We start from the raw sequence: 18,204 nt of genomic DNA, 5'->3' as shown, positions 1-18,204 counted from the left end.
AAAAGCATCTTTTGATAAAGCTATAAATTCGGGCTTTAAATTCTGCCAACGCTTTCCCAGCGTTACTTGGTTTTTCGATATTTTGCTGAGCGGTAATTTAAGTTTCGATTCGAACTTTGCGGCTAAAAAAATGGGTAAAAATTAATGGTGCTATTTTATCCAAGAAAATCTCTATATTTGGAATCACTATGACTATGCATGTATTTAAATGAACAAATGACAAAGTTCGTATAAAAATAGTGAAATTGATCACCTTACCCAACAGTAGTCATGGAAACGAACGACCACCAGAATCCCTCAGCCACACCTTTGCTAAACCTTGCTGGAAATTCATCGGGGTTGGACTTCGTGTCCTGAAAGGAAACATGATCATTAGTAATCAACTCGTTGATCGGTCTTAAACTGTCAAAATGTTCATAACAATTGTTGCGAAGGAATATAGTGCACTTTGCCACTTACAGTCGCTTGTGGGACCGTTACGGCAAAAAGCGGCTTCTCGTCTTTTTTTTGGTCCCAAGAAATGGCACGTCCCTTAGCGCTTGCAAGATGACACTCGTCCCACATTTATTTTCGTTTCTAAAGTGGCGAGTACTGATTTCCGGGCACAAAGCCATTATTTAATACTGCTTTGATAATGCCACTATTGCTAACAGTCATTATATTTGACATTGGCACTAGTTCTGCGTGGGTAATTACGTAAACATAATATAATAAGACTGCAATGGTTGGCCATCATGACATTGCCAAGCACGCACAACGTATCAATTCTGTGATTTTAAAGTTACAGACTTTGTATTAATTTTCGTTAAGGAAAGACAGTAAGCACCAACAGCAGCGACTTACCAAAATCCAAATTATAAACCCTGATAAAAAAGCCATACACGCTGATAGCACCATAACAGGCATACAGTCAATTAGCGCGCTTATCATGTTGTCAGCGGCTTTTCCAGGGGGCCTCTTAGCGGCAATAAAAGCCACACCAGGGGACTCCACAAGATTGATGTACGCATATTCCCCCATGTACGTTTCGATGTATCTGTTGCCGTAGATAGGAAAGCTGATCTGTGGAACGTCATCCATGTCGCGAAGTACTTCTAAGACGCTTTTCTTGGCGGACGGCTTTTCCTTGCCGTTTGTAGTTATGTCGATGAAGGTATCGCCGTGTGCAGGGCATATCCCACAGGCATAATGCACCATGTCTGGGACAATTCTACTAAGTACTCCTTCTAGTGTATTGTCCTCGTCGTTCACCTTAAGATATGGAAAATTCGACCAATAGTTTGTGTAGAGGATTTTTGGGCAACGGCAGGTTTCTATGGAGAAGAAAAGAATCACATACACAAAGGTTACGATATCTCAAATTGAAATCGATTCATTCATAATCGATTGCAATTATGAGGACTGCATATTTTTGTTCGCATGACGCGTAAACATGGTAAGATAAATGAAGGTTTACGTTTGTCTTAAGGTGCCGATCGGGCCGGATCTTATCTGCGTATCTCCATGAAACAACAGGAGTATTTTTCAATTTCCCTTTGTTAGGATGCTGTCCATCTCAAGGTTATGCCCAGCATTATTCTTTCGGTGACCATTTTGTCACCTTGTGGAGAGGAGCACTATTGCTTGGCCGACAACACAAAACAATGACCCGGGCCAGGCTCCTATTTCTCTATTTATTGATTCCTATAATTAATCAATTACAATAATGAGGACTTAATATTTTAGTTCACATTATATGTTATCGTGGTAAGGTAGATAATGGTAAAGTCGCTTTTGAGTCGACTTGCCCATCTGGCCGACGCGCGTATCTACAGGGATCCATTATCCCCTGTGGCGGTGTCCAATCTAACGCAAGGTTACCTCAACCCTTTCATTTTACACACATTGAGGAGAAAAAAACTTAGAAGGTAAGTTAATTGCCCCAGAACATAACGGAATGATCTGAGCCATGGCCCGAACCTGGATCGGTCGGTCCAAAGTCCAGTACACTAGTCTGGTTCGTAACGAGTTTTAACTTCTATTCACTTACCACCATAGACGAACTCACTGTACGTTCCCATGCCTTTCTGAGTAAAGGCAGCCACGCGAATCTCGTAAATCGAGTACGTTTGAACTGGAAGCTCAACCATAAGGTCAGTTGATTTTACCGTCACTGTATACTCCTCTGTGTCAAACACTTCCCTCTCAGCTGTTTGAATTCTTCGATATTTTATGGAATAGCCCATAAGAAGGCCGTTCACGTGACCCATAGGGACAGGCGTCCAAGTAACATTTATTCCCACTGCGGATGTGAGATTATGGGCTGTCACACTTTGAGGAGGCATGCTGGGTACTTAGAAGAAAGAAAAAGTATACGCACCAATCAATATACAATTAACGCGAAGAATATTTACAAACGCTATTCGCAATGGTTATACCTTACATTAATTGGTAAGTGTTTCATTGAAAGTTTCTATCAACATATCGTTTATTACATTAAACCAATTGGGCTATTATCAGAAATGCAAAGAACGTCGCCTGATAAATTTATTACTCATTGAATACTAACATTCTATGGCCCACATGTATTACATTCAGTAAGGCAAGGTCTAAGGGCGATTTTTTTTTGTTAGAATTGGACGGTCAGACCGGTATATTTGAGGACAGAATTCCGTTGTTAGACAAATTTGTTTTGTGAAATCAGTCAATACATAAATATTATACATTGACATGGTGGATTTGTGGGAAAATCTCGTGGAAAAGGCCCAGATCGCATTTAAAACCACCGGACCGGCCGGCCAGTTCTGACAAATGGAAAGCGTCCTTAGACTAACACATGTATGTTGCTAAATAAAGCTCATTTCTGAAACATAGGAGTAAATACCGGAATGGAAACTCTCAGTAATGTTCCCTTATATTCTACTCACCATCACCAAATGTGTAAGCAATGTCGGAATATTCCGCGCCGCATCCTTTGGAAGTCCTAGCACAGACCACCACCTTGTACCGGGTAAAATATTCCAGATCACTTAAAACCACTCCAAGCGTGTTTGCATCAAGTGTCACTGTTTCCCAAGTTAATGGCGACGACCCGTCATCCTTTGCATATCTAACCTCGTATCCCAAGAGTATTCCATGTACGTAAGCTTGGCTGATTGGCTCCCATGAAACGTCGATTGTACTTGTGCTCGTGGATTTAATGATGCTGTTCGGTGGTGGCCGACTAGGCACTGTTGGAGATAGGAAAGTGGCATTTTATGGCCAATTGAAAAGTAGATTAGGATAAGGAAGTAGAAAAAACAGAGTGACCTTTCCAAACGAATTTCAAAATCCCAAGGCCAATTGACAATCTCGACAACCACAGTCAACACAGTGAGCTAGAAGACATTAAACGGCAGGCGTGGAAAAACAGGCTAATCTTACTGGTTGGGCAAGTGGATCATGTTTTCTTAAACAATTATAGAGTGTTGGAAAGTAGAATTAATGGATCATGTTTTCTTAAACAATTATTGAGTGTTGGAAAGTAGAATTAATGGAACTTTCAGATTATTTTGGACAATTTTCGTTGTGATTAAAGTAAGGTCCATAGCAATGTTGATTCATAAAATATTTATTACACGATTTTACGATTAAAACGTTTCCCGGTCTAACGTTTATAAAGAATACTTGATATGGCTTCCAGCCATATCAGCTGTCTTATATATAGTCGTGCAAAAAATCATTAAATTGACCTCTCCCAAACTGAAACTAAGGGTGCGTTTCTTTGGGAAAATCCAAAATTGGATCATTGATCTCAGATCACACGGATACTTTGCTCCCAAAGAAACGAAGAATCCGAAAATGGATTTTTTGCCATGACAACCCCGTAAACACATTTCGCACAGAACATAAAATATCGGCACAAATTTATTTTTCGTCGAATGTATCCTAGCTAAAATAATTTCGGCATACAAAATCTTTTACAAAAATCACACGTCGAAATAGTTCCTCTTTAGCCTCAAGCACAATGTGGCGAGAAAGCATCTGAGAGCGAAGAATGTTTGCGAATGCAAACTTCACTCGTGACAATTTCAAAAGGATACAACTTCCGTAGGCACACGGTGGCTGTTCTAGAAAACCTGTATCCAGTTTAAAATGACACTTCATACCTATCAAGCTACCGTTTCCTTTTATGGTGAAATACTTTTGTATTTTGATCGAAATGACGCCTGAAAACTTACCGTATGACAGTGTTTACAAAGAGCGAACCTGTATTTTCACAGCAAAGACCGCTGGGCCATGGTACTTTTTTCGAATCCTTTCCCAAAGAAACGCACGGATCATGAATCCTAAAAATCCGGATTCAGATATGATCTGATGTATCCACTCGAAGTGTGGATTCTTTAGATCATTGATCCAAGATTAATCCACTTTCGGATATAGGTAAAGAAACGCTAAATCCGTTTTTGGATCAAGAATCCGGAATTGGATTTTTCCCAAAGAAACGCACCCTAAGAATGAACTACATTAAAATACTACCTGGTATAAACCTACCGTCTTCCTGGGTTCTTAAAGAGGCTGCTTCACTCGGCACTCCATTACCGTTAGCAGTAAAAGCGTACACTCGTATAGTGTAATTTGTAAACACTTTCAAATCTTCCAACACCGCTTCACGAGGTGTTGGCTCTACTGATTTCAGGATTTCTGGGTGGAACTTATTGTTGATTTCCTTGTAGGCGATTACGTAACCAAGAATTGGCATGAAGTCTGTAACTTCTGACCACTTAACATCAATTGATGTTGAAGTGTTACTCTTAACTTCCAAAATAACCGGAGCTTCGTTTGGTACTGCGAAGAAAACAATGCAAAAGCACATTATGTTGATATCTATGAACCTTCAGACCTCAATTAAAAAGATAAGCTTATGTCCTCAGTTGTCACCATAAAAAATAGCTGCATCTGTTCCAGTTTTCAAACTAAAAAAACATATGGCCTCTAAAATGCGAATTAAGTCTTCAATCTGCGTGGAAATCTATAACAAATGAGTCGTTTAAAGGGTATTATAGGAATATATATTTACACATTTTCGTAGTGTAGTTAGTGTTTTTATGGTATTTTAACAAATCGTTTCTCACATACCGCTAGAAGTTGCGGTGTTAACTAATTTAACTGGTGCATGAACAGAAACGAATCGTCAGAAAGATTTGGCAACTTTTGGGGGTGAAAAGGAATTCGAACTCCCGGTATCTTTTAGGGTTCTTTTTTAATTGAAACCCCAGAGGGTTATTATAAATCTTTACTCGTATGCCTTTAAAAGTTGTGATGTTAAGGTTGTATTAAAAGGAGCGACTTGTAAGAAAATGGTACTGCTTAGGGGTGAAAATGAATTTGATATTCTAAAACCATTTAGAGGTTCCTTTTATATGAAATCCCTGGGAGTTGTTATAAATCTTTACTTACGTACTGTTCTCAAATGGTGTATCAACAGAGGCGGTTTGTTACAAAGAATTGGTACTTCTTAGGACGAAAAAGAATTTGACATTATGGTGCCTTTTAGGGGTTTCCCTTTATATGAATCCCTTGAGGTTGTTATAAATCATTTCTCACGTACCGTTAGTAGTTGTGATGTCGAGTAATTCAGCTGGTGTATCAACTAAGGATCCACCAGCAATTTCTTCCTGAAGTGAGACAATTTGAAACGAGTCTACTGAAGAATAGGTCACGTTGAAACTGGAAATGATGCTCCCTTCCCTATAAACAATGGAAAGAATCAGGGAAAATATCTTTGGAGACTTTTATGATAAGTCGGAAATATCTCACAATAGATTTAGCCAAGCCTAAAAGCGGAGCTCTCCGATTATTTACTTCGCCCCTTTCGTAAATCCGAATTTACTGACCGATAACAGGAAAAATCTAGCACTTGAGCCCGCGATCCAATGTAAACCATTACTAAGTCAGCGGTAAACTTCAAAAAAACATGCGACCTCGATGAGTTCTATATGTGAGCTCGCCATATGGTCATGTGATATTGGTCAGCAGATACCTTGGTTTGACAGCTGTCAGTTGACCATGACATGGATGTCCAATATTAAAGATGTAAGCTGACGTTAACCATAACCTTAAACCTATTTCTGGAGTATGGGGGCGCCATGTTGGGGCGACGTCGTCGCACGCGCCCGCGAACCATGCCGCTAGCCATGATGACCATGAAAAACCAAAAGCATGGGTCTGTTAATTTTCTATGGGTATGGGGCTCTGCTCTGCGTTTGGGCCGCTGGGAAATCCGCTAAAATTTTCCTCAAAAAAATTAATGGATGAAAATAAAAGAACAATTTCCATCACAAAAGAAAGGAAGGAGTGAATAGGAAGGAAATATAGTTACGAAACCTCTACCTTAAAATTTGTTTTTTTTTTTACAAAGTTAATTAACTAAAGACCTTTCATCAGTGAGAAAATTTTATTCGAAAAATGGATTTTTCAGCAGGATTACCTGAATTCTAAGACCTTCACAATAACATTATAATTCCTCTTCGTGTAGAAATCCTTCACCTATAATTGGAATAGACAATATTTATCGTTCATATGCCTAGATCATTCAAACATTCCTGTAAAATCACTTGAATTATTAGTTTTATTAGTGTTAAGTTATATTTCAGCTCAGTGTAGCACAATGCAGTGAATAACAGTGGCGTGTAGTAAGGTGTAGTGGGGTACAGTAAAATGCTGTGTAGTGCAGTAAAATAAGATAAGTGCAGTTAAAAGTGCAGTGGTCCGAAATTAAGTGAAGTGTAGTGAAGTGAAGTGAAGTGAAGTGAAGTGAGCAGGAAAAGAAAAGTGAATCAAGATCGCTCAACTTACATCTTGTTTGATTTTGTCCTCGAGCTCAATATAAGGTTGACTTGCTGGGTTGGCTAGATTATCATTCCAGGCGTCATTTGTCAGCTTGACCTTATAGTTTATCTCTTCCGCTTAAAATAAATCAAATTTCTGTTTGAGTGATATTTTTCTTTTTATGAGGAATTTCCTTTACACAGCTTATCTATCTTTATGTTTTTCTCGATCTGTTGAAATCAATTTTGGAGATTTCTTGATGGCAAACTAAATATGGCAAACCTTTTTAAATGTGTGACGTCATTTGAGTATTATACGCATAGGCGTACGAAACGGGGGGGGAGGGTCTGGGGGGGGGGGGCTGCAGCCCCCCCAGGGATGAAATGTTTCGGGCAAAATGCTTGGAATTCGGGCAACAAGCCTAGAGAAAAAAAATAGAAAATAAGCCGACAAATCTCAACATGACGTTCAAAACGAATTACATCAACAGAAAAAAGTATTGGAAATATAACTTTGTGGTTCAAAAGTCTAACTGATTTCTCATGTATGTTTTCGTTTCCTCTCGCAAATTGCTATAATCCCGTTCGATTTTTCTGGCAAATTTTGTGTTACCCCACAGTTTGATTTAGTTACAATCACTTGAAGTAAGAAGGAAATTGGCGAAGGTGACCAGAAGTTAGGATTCTCCATAGCTCGATCGTTTGCGCGCAGCCTAAGACCTTGAAACAAAAGTTGTTACAGATGTGATGAAGCTAGTGCTTTGACTCAAATGTTATTAAGTTAAGTCGTAAGGGCTAGCTCAAAACTTTCAACGAAATGTTTTAACCCATTTACCTGACACGCTTTTACATATCTTTCAAGTGAGGGAATGTAAATTGGCTGCCCGAAAATACGTTAATTTTTGCTGAACTCAGGAGTGGATAAATAACCTATTTCCGAAGAAAAAAAAGATACGGTGCATTGACATCTTCGGGCAACACCACGAAATTAATGAAAAAAACTATCGTTTATTTCCTTAAAGCAAGCAGGCAAGTTGAGGTTTGTACACAACTATTTCAATGCACGTTTCATTGTCCATTTTAAATGCCTTTTTATTCGGCTTTCAATGCATGTCATTTTTTTTTTCGGGCAATTAGGTCTCCGCCCCCCCAGGTCCGAAGGTGCCCGTACGCCTATGATTATACGACTTTATAACCTGCACACGAGTGCAATATAATGAACGTATGCTCGTTCCTTTGCACACACTGTAAATTTCATTACTACAATGTAAGACGTGTGGGGATCAATAGGGGTGGGGGGGGGGGGGGGGCAGGCTAACAAACGAATGTTTATTATTTTGTATGAGATGGTTCAATTTTCTTTACATTTTTTTATTGCAAAAGAAGATTAATAATTTTGTTTTAAATATAAACTAGAGCACTAATGGCAGTGACAGTGCAAAATAAAACAAGAGGAAAGTATATTTACGTGGGCAACTGTCCAAATTACAGGGCTCAGTCTCATTTGCCGGACCAGTGCAGTTGTTCCCGCCAAATGCTGGTTCAGGGTTATCACACATGCGCTTTCTGGTCCTTATTCCGCCATTACACGGCTTGTTACAGTTAGGCCATGGAGACCAGCTACTCCAGTTGCCATGAACTGAAATAAAATTAAACTTAAAAATTAAATTTAATAAAGAGAATATATAGAAAGAAATTAATGGAACGTGGATCAAAGAGGCGTGTTTTGAGCATCTGATGTCTTTGTAGTAGTTCCCTTGTTCCAATGTCATAAGAAATGCACGAATTAGGCACACTTATTTGTGCCACGTTAACCTAATTATAATTTGCTGTATTTGAACCTGTCTTTTTTTTTAAAAAAAAAAAAAAACTTCTTTGAAATGTGTTCAATGTCAGCAAAACCAAGAAAACTGGAAGGAGCTGAAAAAGCTTGTCTTACCAATTTTATTTTCGCATGTATCACCAATGTACTCTGAAGAACAGTTGCATGTAAACCCTTGTGTGTTGGTCGCCCCTGTACAGCTGCCATTATTTGCACAAGGATTGGGGGAACACGCTGTTGAGAAATACATGTATATTTAAACAAAATTGGTCCTTTTTAGAGCAAAATAATGTTAATATTAATAACATAGTGAGCTACTAGAACTTAAGATTTTGCGGCAAATTCAGCGCGCGATTTGATGCCTCGGTAAATTAAGGAGCAAGTGCACAGTTCGCTGGCATTAGAATGTCATGTGACTCACACACAGTTTATTGATCCGTTTGGCGAAATTCTGCAAGGCTAATTCAGTTAGTTATCAACATGATTTGAAATTTTCATTTAAATGAGAAAACAGCGTACAGTATACATCAAATCTTTTTAAACTGAATTTCGATCGGTATAGCAAGCTAAGATAAAATATGTTCAAGAAGATTAAAATATATAGCATGCTTTAAAATCCAGCTATTGGCCTATAGAATAAGTCCTCATAATCTGCTAAAATAATATTTTGGTAATTTTTTATTTATTGTTGTGATTTTTTATTTTTGTCGTGAAATTTTTACTAAAAAGGTGTAGACAGGCCAAACACGACTCATATTTCCGTGATGAGGGAAACGTTACTGTATCAAAGTTTAGCTTTAACGAGCATATCTTTTAGGGATCTGCCCCTTTTGTATGAGATTAAGGGAGGTTCCTTGAATATTTCTCTCAATTTTGGTTGGTTTTGAATTAAATGCCACTTGTTCATAAGGATGTTTTTTATGTTTGGCAGAGCCGGGTGGAATTTTGTTGTAAATGGTAGAATTTTTTTCTGTTGTTTCTCTTTCTGTTTTAGAGCCAACTTTCTTTCACTGAATTTGACTTCGCTTGTTATTCTTTCAACGAATGCTTTAGGGTAGCCTCTCGCATGGAGGCGTGTTTTGAATTTATTCTAATTATCGTTGAATAATTTATCAGTGGAGTTGGTTCTTAGAAGTCTGAGTGTCTCACCCTTAATGAAGCCTTTTTTTGGCCCCTGGTGGGTGGCAAGAAGAGTAGTGGGTGTATTGGAAAGTTTTTTTTGCTTGCGGTTAGTTGCACTCTGGTTTGCTTGCGGTTAGCTTTAATTTGTTAGTAAGGGTAGCACTATTTTCAAATTTATACCTCTAATTTAAGATTTGACTCATTGACTCATGACTCATGACTCGTTGACTCATAAAAACTTTAGTCTCATTTTTAGGAGGGTGCATATTACCTTTCAGAGTGCCACAATCAAAGCCGATATATTCTGAAGGACAATTGCACACAAATCCAAGCAAGTTATTAGCCACGGTACATTCAGATCCAACCGAGTTATCAGCCACGGTACATGTCCCACCATTCTTGCAAGGTTCGTCTGAACACGGGTCGCCTGTTAAGAAGTACAATTTCTGATTAGCTTTGAGCGTTTGTAAGTCTTTGTCAAAAAGAGATACTGATCCAGAAATTTGGGCGGGTTAACTTGTGTGCAGCCATCTGAAATTTAAAAACATTTTGTATATTTATTTTCCAACAACTTTTGAACTTTATTTCTGTTGGTGTTGCAATTTATGTTGCTTAACCTTCAATAAATTGTCAAGAGAAAAGAAAAACGAAAAATACAAGACAATAGAAACATTTTTTTATACTAAAAAAGGAAACAGATGATGATGATGATGTTGATGATGATGATAATGATGATGATGATGAGGATGATGATGATAATTACGATTGTGATGATGATGATGATTTTGATGACGATGATGATTTACACAAAAAGGTTAGTTAAAGGCTACCTCGTGACGACGTGTCTTACCTTGTGGAAATCCACAATTATAACCAAAATATCCAGAGGGACAACTGCATGTGAACAACGGCCAGTCAATAACTACCGTACAGGTCCCTCCATTTAGGCAAGGATTATTGGGCAAACACGCAACAGCTGGTGAAAAATCACAAACGTATCTGTTACACAACTTTTTCATAGCTTTGTTTAGAAGGGGATTTTGTTTTCTCACAAAGTCATTTCTCCTTTGGTTGTGCTAAATCAATCTCAACAAATCCTGTCGTCTAGAAAAGATACAAAACCAACATAAGAGTTATGTTTTGGCTGTACCTGTTAAGAAAAACGTTGGTAAGTGTAAGCTTACAGCCTCCCGCTCAAGGGAGAATCCCTAGAGCTGGGAGGCTCTGCCTAAAAGGGCAACTTTTTTCAGGCTGTAGGTATGTAAAAGCACTGGGCTTTCACGAGTTGTAGTATATAAAAGGATAGCGAAAACCGTCATTTAAGTATTTTAAAGGACCTTTCAAAATATCTCATCAAGACTTACCGAACCGGTCAATTCATTGAAAAATGTTTGGGGTATTTATAAGTGAAAAATTAAGAAAAGAGCTGCAGTTTAGGTATATGAAAGAGAAACCATTTTCATATTAAAGGTTTACGAAAGGGTAACCTTTCCCGTCTCAAATGGCATATAAAAGGGTAACGGCTTAGACCTCCGGGCAGAGCCTGCTAGGTGTCGGTTATGGTCATAACCAATGCAAATACACACTAAGTATTGAGTTATCTTGTCGGGATGGCAATACGTATCACCTTGAGTGTCGCAGTTATAAGTAGTGATTAATCCTGTGCAGCTGCATGTAAAACCTAACGAATTGTCCTCCGCTGTACAGGTGCCACCATTCAGACAAGGATTGGCTGCGCACGCATCACCTGTTAGGAAAAAAAACGAAATTTGTCCATTGCTAGCTTTTATCAGACTTCGACACTAAAAGAACGCCAATAAATTTTTACGTTGTCCTACGCTGCTGGAAACAGACTGAAAATTAAATCTTACTCGCAGAAAGAAGCTTCTTTTTTAGTAAACCGTTGTCTCTTGCTTAGCTTTATGTTTTATTTCAATAATACTAATGTGCGAAGTCCTCTTTCGGACACTAACTATATAAATTCTGGACTTGCCAAAGAAAACATTTTCTTTAATTTAGTGATGCTGGCTGTTACCAGTAATCAAGTACCAGCAATCACATAATTTATGGATTAAATTAAGAAATATTAAAAAAGCCACTACAGAGGGCATTTGTTTGTTTTGTTGTTGATTTTTTGCTGTTTTTGTTTTTGTCGTTGTCGTTGTTCTTTATTTGTCGGTCTGTCTGTATGTATGTATGTTTGTTTCCTTTGTGTGATTGCTGTTTAGTGCTGTCGTCACTTGATGTCAGAAGTGGAATCCGTGTACAACATTACATTATATGTACGTAATCATTTTACACGGCAAAAAAAACAAAAAAAAAAACATTCTGAGTAAATACGTATGCGCAGTGGTGTGTGATGATTTTCTGTTCGCCCAGCAACCAATATGCTGGATCAGTTTTTCTTATTATCATTTTCTTATCGTTTTTGGATCGTCTTATTTAATATTGTCGTCATAGCTTTTATGAGAAAGGACAATTTCTTACCTAGCTCAGTGCCACAGTTGAAGCCAATGTATCCAGAAGGGCATCTGCATTCAAAATGCGGCCAGTGATTACAGGACGAGCAGGTACCTCCATTTAGACATGGACTTAGCAAGCACTGATTACCTGTTAAAACAACAAATACTTTCGAAGCCTTGCTTTTGACTAAGAGCTAGGGAACTTGTTATTGTAACTAAGCGATTTTAAAATGTTACAGGGAATCTAGTGAACTGCATAAAAGCATACATGTTTCACAAGTCAAGCACAGTTTTTCGATAATCTCATAATCATAAATGTCAGTTTGCAGTATCAATCCACCACATCCAATCAACCATGCGTCTTAGATTAATAAGTCGCTTTTAATAGATTACACAAGTAGGCACCAAAGGCTAATGATAATACGCAGAAGTTCGGATCGAGAGGTCGAGGTAATGAAACCGGCCAGGTTCGTTAATTTAGTATATGATATGATATGATACGAAACGATACGATACGATACGATTCGATATGATATGGATTGGGTAGAATTGGATTGTATTGCACTGCGCCGGAATGGAGTGGACTGGATTGCAGTGGATGTAATTGGAATGGATTGGACTGGACTGCACTGTCCTGGACTGGATTTGATTGGATTAAATGGGGTTGGATTTAAATGGGCTGGACTGCACCGTGCTGCACTGGATCGAATGGATTCAATTGGATTGCACTGGAATCGGTTAATTCGGATTGGATTCGACTGGACTGGAATAAAATGGATTTTACTGGATTGGATAGCATTGGATTGGATATCGGAAGGAATAGAATAGGGTAGGATAGCACTAGGATGAACTGTACTGGACTGAATTGGGTTGGATTGGATAAGACTGGACAGGTTAAATCTTAACCTGTGGACTGCAGAAGAATCTTGCAGTCAAACGTGTAATAAAGAATTCAATTACTTAGCGGCGAGTAGGGGAACGTACGTCGACGAGGCTGATTCTATCTACTCTTTAGAAAACGAGCATAACCATCTCTTCCAAGCTTCCCTTTAACGCTTATTTCTGAGTGCTTACCAACCAAACACTGGTTTTACTTTTTTATCTTACCTAATTCACAAGTTTCACCATAGTAATCTGAAGGACAAATGCATACAAAAGTTCCTGAAGTGTAGTTACTGATACAGGTACCACCATTCAAACATGGACTGGACAGGCACGCGTCTGAAGTTTTAAGATAATAAGAGAATGTCACAAACGATGTAACGACGGTCCCTACTTAGTATAGTAACACACGTCCTCCTTCCGGCTTAAACGCAACTATATTTAAATATATTTATAGGAATGTTTATGTGTAATACAACAATTGGCCTAAATTCAGCGATATTAAGAATATAGATCTAATGTCAACTCTCGCTATTACGGACACCTTCGGAACTACATTCTCGGTAAGCTAGAGGTAGGCTTTATAAACAATTACTCATAGTCAACTCATAATGGAAAGGAAGTGAGAAACTAAAAAAAATAACACAAAACAAAAAAATAAAACAAAACGAGAATAAACAGAATATTACAAAAGTTTGGTAATTCCTTGCTGGAACAGAAAGAATGTTCTCTGATAAGTTTAATTGAGCACTCCTTAACTTTGGTTGCCTCCAAAGACGTTATTTGATTGGTCTTGCTCTCCACTATGATTGCGATTAGGAGGCAAGGCCCCCTCCTCACCACCCCTTCCCGGTGCAAATAGGCTTAATGTATTTGTTACAAGTCAGATTGATAAGACCAATCATTAAAAGACAATGTGGTTTTACGTTTTGAGATGCAATGAATATTAAAAACATACCCTCACAGCCATAGAGCTCCAGTCTCATTGCTATTTTGCCTACCCAAGCCATTGGAATAAACTTGATGAACTGTGCCCTGATTGGTAGGTTAAGCTCATGATAAACAATAGTATCCCGGTCTGTATTTCCAGCAAATTCCTGAATCAGTTAAATAGAACGTTGCTAAGGATTTGTAAGACTTATACTCTTTGTATCAGTCTTAGTATCGCTTTAAGGCCATGTTACACAAGGCAATTTTTTTTTGCATTGCCAGTTTCACGTGTAACATCCCACTTTTGCAACCTGCAATGCAACTAAATGTTGCTTGCAGGTTGAAAGAATAGTAGAACTATCTTCAACTTTTCGCAACGTTGCTGTGTGTTACATGCCAAGCGCTGGCAAGCGCAACTTGTAATGCAGTTTTATTAAAATGAGCCAATTAGAGCGCGTTCTTCGCTTGTTGGAGATTTCAAGACGATTTCCAGCTGATTCGTTGCAAGTTGCGTGGAAAAATTGCGAACGTGTGACACTTCCTCTGCAACTTGCAATATTTTTCAATCGTCACCGTTGCGTTGCAAGTTACAAGGAAAATTGCCTTCTGTAACATGGCCTTTTAGGCATCAGCTAACGGAAATTACCCATATACACATAGCCAATAAACTAGAGAACTAATCCAGAAAATGCAAGTTTTGTAGTTAATAATGCCTGACACTTAGTAATGAGGTGGCCTTATCTTGACGGTAGAGAAAAAGGTAAATTTTACGACATGATTTCAAAAGCTTAGCTTAAGCTTCTTACTTTTCGATCAAAAGCTAGCTCCAACAGTCGCGAGCACGCCGAAAACAATCATGGCAGCATGCATGACGTCATAAGGGTACATCACATGTTTATTAGCAACTTCGCAAACAAACGCGGACTTAGGCAATTTTCCGAAGGAAAGTTGACAACGACTAATACTTTAGGCTTACACCAAGAAAATCAATATAAAAATGACAAAATTCAATCAATTTACCTTGAATGGGCCAGACTGCCCTTCATCTTTGTAGTATTGGACATCCACATCATGTCCCCAGTACTGAAGCTTGTATTTTGTCACCCACTTGGTCTGATGTTTTCTCCCTTGTGTTGCTACACCAGTTATTACAGTATAGTTGCTGTTCAAATCAACTTGCAACCATGCATCGTAGTCTTCGTCATCTGCCCTCCATGATCCTGCGGTCTTCCCCTTGTCTCTTTCTAAGTTCAATCTGGCCTGCTCGGGACCAGCTGTTCTATAATTGCTCGAGGATGCAATAAGTTGCTTCTTCTCAATTGCACCGCTTTCCATACCTAGAGCGTCTTGGCAACCTACAGGTTTTGAGGAATCGGCACATTAAGGACGTTCGCGCCAAAATTTTCTACTCGATAGACTTCTTTAATTTTTTTGCTGCGGTCAGATAATGAGTTACTTTTGTCAGAAATGCAAAAAAAAGTTGGGGTCACCGACTTCGTTTCAGAGAAAAAGCGTGTGGAAAACTACCCTGATTTTGAAAAATTGGCGCACGGTCATTCAGCATGGTTTACAGGGTTTAATATCAAAATGAGTAAACGGAGGCTAACGATCTTAATCACATTTTGTAGAAGTGCGTCTGTTGCGTAAATAATTCCTAGTTTTGCCATCTTTTTTATTAAACTTAACCCTGGAAAAACGAATTTGAAACTGTCGTACGGCAAAAAGGAAAGCTCAAAAAGTGGAAATCAAACCGTCAGTGTGACAAAAAATCAAACTTCCACTCGATAGATTTTTTTTTATTTTCTCGCAAAACGTAGATATCAATTAACAAAAGTGGTCTGTTGAGAAAAAAGTAGGTGTCACCGACCATTTAAGAGAGCAAATTGCAAGCGAAGCGAGCGGAGCGGCAACTCACCCTATATGTTCTTAGAAATTTTACTCAGCGCGCGCGCTCAAAGTATGGCGTCGCATGGCGTTGCGACATGAATTACGTGCGCTGTAGGGATGCGCATAAACAATTGGCGCGAACGTCCTTAAGGGGGAAGGGGGGAGACTCTCAATGGTTACTATGGATAACTTCTAACCGTCATATCGTGGTGTGCCTTTGTGTTCTGTGTTTAGGTTTTGAACATGTTTGTTGTTTTGAAGGTTGCCTTCATTTTCGGTAGTCATGATCATATTTGGAAAGTCACATGACCAGAACACAAAACCCTAAAAACTCACACAGTTTACATTTTTCTCCGTTTAAATCAACACCGCGGGTAGAGGGCATTTAGAAACAAAATCTGTAGCATTGATTTGCTAAGATTCGCGATATTGAAAAAGCTGTGACGTCATTATGTTTTTGTGACGTCATAACTTTAAACATACTGTAAATTTCAGCATGAGAAAAAAAATTGTTAAATAAAGTCTACCATTCCGGAACCATCAGTCGGTCATCTGATTATCCCACCCTCTAGCAATGTTGATATAAAAATTCTCTCACGTAACTTTTGACACACTTTTCTAAAGTACTGCACTATGACAAAGGTTATAATTTGCTCTCTAGCAATGCAGAAAGGAAACAAACACACAAAGATGCAAACATTCTCTTGTACCTTTTGTAACACAGTCATCTCCAGTGTATGGAAAAGGACAAAAGCAAATGAAGCCTCCAGAGTCACTGTTACAGGTACCACCATTCAGACACGGATTAGACAAGCATGGATCTAAAAGTGTTTCAATGAGAAAAGCAACAAACAAAAAAATAAGCTTTCAATCCCATGTTGGTTTTAGCGACGTTGTTGATCTTTCCTAAAGCATTTAAGTTCTTAGTGATGAAGAAATACCTTACTACTCTCCCGAGTAGTGTGTACGTAGGGTTACGTACATGGCACAGATGACAGAGACCAAAGACATTAGCTTTGAGGTACGACGAAGAAATGGATCTGGTTAGGACAGGTACTCAGGAGACAGGAGAGAGGGTGTGAACGACTGTTTAACAGAGTTTGAGGGGGGAGCCAGAAGGTCAAAGGGCGAGAGGAAGATCAAAAATTACTTGAAGAAGGACTGTTGAGAAAGAGAGAAACAATGCGGGGTGTAAGATTTGGGATGTGGCCAAAGCGGTGGCACGGAAGTGGCGCATGGTGAATTGTTGTTGTTGTTGATGAGGATGAGGATTATGACGATGGCATGGCGCATGGCACTCATGGACTGTGTATACTTTTTCTCAATAACTTTATTACCTGGTGGTGGGCCTGTGGCGCAGGTGTAGCCAGAATATCCTGAAGGACAACTGCATGTGAAACCTCCTGTTTTGTAGTTACTGGTACAGGTACCATTATTCCAGCACGGACTGGACAGACATGCATCTGTCGAAAAAGTAATAAGGGACGGACCATTATTTTCTTGGAGGGGGAGGGGGGGGATGAAAACTTTTCCTCTTCAAACTTTTTTTTTTTTTTTAGTTTATGCACCTCTGCTTCGTACCAAAAGTTCAGTTTAGCGGCTAAACAAAGCGTTTTTTGGGGAAAATTTGAGTGTCAAAGGGTTAAAGCAATGAGTTTCCCAAAACTTGGTTTCTCTACAGTATAAACACTTTTTTTCGTTGTTTACACCAGCAATTTCGACTAAAACATTATGGTCTAGCTCCCTTAACGTTTTCAGCCTTAATGACTACTATATTAGCATACACTGCAGCGGTAAGAACCTAACATTTAAGAACCTGTACGTTAGGCTAAAATTTGCAAATTTGACCCCATTTTTATAAGAATGTTTACTTTTGGGAAAATAAGTTTGGACAAGGCTTTACTGTACATGCATTGAATGTCATGTTCTGATTAATTAGTGCATCATTTTTAAATAAACATTTGTGTGGTATGCAAATTTTATATAATAGGCCGAATATCTCTAAAAGTTCTATTAACAACAATGTTATTGTTTTTTCTTGGAAAATAAGAAGCTGTTAAGAACTTAAAAAGCCTAACTTTTTTTTAACAATCATTTATGTAAGAAGCTGTATAGGCTAACCTGGAAAATCTAGGTTCCCCTGACTCGCGGTTTTTACTGTATTGGTTAGCAATGTTCACTTCGCTGTCGTTGCATATATTATGACTTTTAAAACCATGACGTTATATAATATTTATCACATATATTATACACTTTGGAAGCAAAAACATTAAATTTCTCGAATGACTGTCAAATGGAAATACTCCACAGT

At 38.5% G+C, this 18,204-nt stretch overlaps 1 protein-coding gene across 1 annotated transcript in view; it reads right to left on the bottom strand.

Moving 5' to 3' along the window:
- Positions 1–18,204, bottom strand: part of LOC144628875 (uncharacterized) — an 88,657-nt gene that overhangs the window by 4,962 nt on the left and 65,491 nt on the right. Inside the window, exons 13-31 of the mRNA XM_078486985.1 lie at positions 17,231–17,356; positions 16,604–16,714; positions 15,027–15,361; positions 14,035–14,173; positions 13,302–13,415; positions 12,220–12,342; positions 11,360–11,479; positions 10,583–10,708; positions 10,004–10,159; positions 8,728–8,844; positions 8,257–8,427; positions 6,817–6,926; positions 6,449–6,507; positions 5,570–5,709; positions 4,513–4,806; positions 2,907–3,209; positions 2,030–2,332; positions 844–1,313; positions 259–353 (exon numbers count right to left, since the gene is read on the bottom strand). Coding sequence (XP_078343111.1) covers positions 259–353; positions 844–1,313; positions 2,030–2,332; positions 2,907–3,209; positions 4,513–4,806; positions 5,570–5,709; positions 6,449–6,507; positions 6,817–6,926; positions 8,257–8,427; positions 8,728–8,844; positions 10,004–10,159; positions 10,583–10,708; positions 11,360–11,479; positions 12,220–12,342; positions 13,302–13,415; positions 14,035–14,173; positions 15,027–15,361; positions 16,604–16,714; positions 17,231–17,356 — 3,412 coding nt within the window. The remainder of the gene's footprint in view (positions 1–258; positions 354–843; positions 1,314–2,029; positions 2,333–2,906; positions 3,210–4,512; positions 4,807–5,569; positions 5,710–6,448; positions 6,508–6,816; positions 6,927–8,256; positions 8,428–8,727; positions 8,845–10,003; positions 10,160–10,582; positions 10,709–11,359; positions 11,480–12,219; positions 12,343–13,301; positions 13,416–14,034; positions 14,174–15,026; positions 15,362–16,603; positions 16,715–17,230; positions 17,357–18,204) is intronic.

This window comes from Oculina patagonica, chromosome 10 (assembly GCF_052425735.1).
Source record: "Oculina patagonica isolate OP01 chromosome 10, crgOcupat, whole genome shotgun sequence".
Taxonomy (NCBI): Eukaryota; Metazoa; Cnidaria; class Anthozoa; order Scleractinia; family Oculinidae; genus Oculina; species Oculina patagonica.
This window is presented reverse-complemented; position numbering and strand designations above follow the sequence as displayed.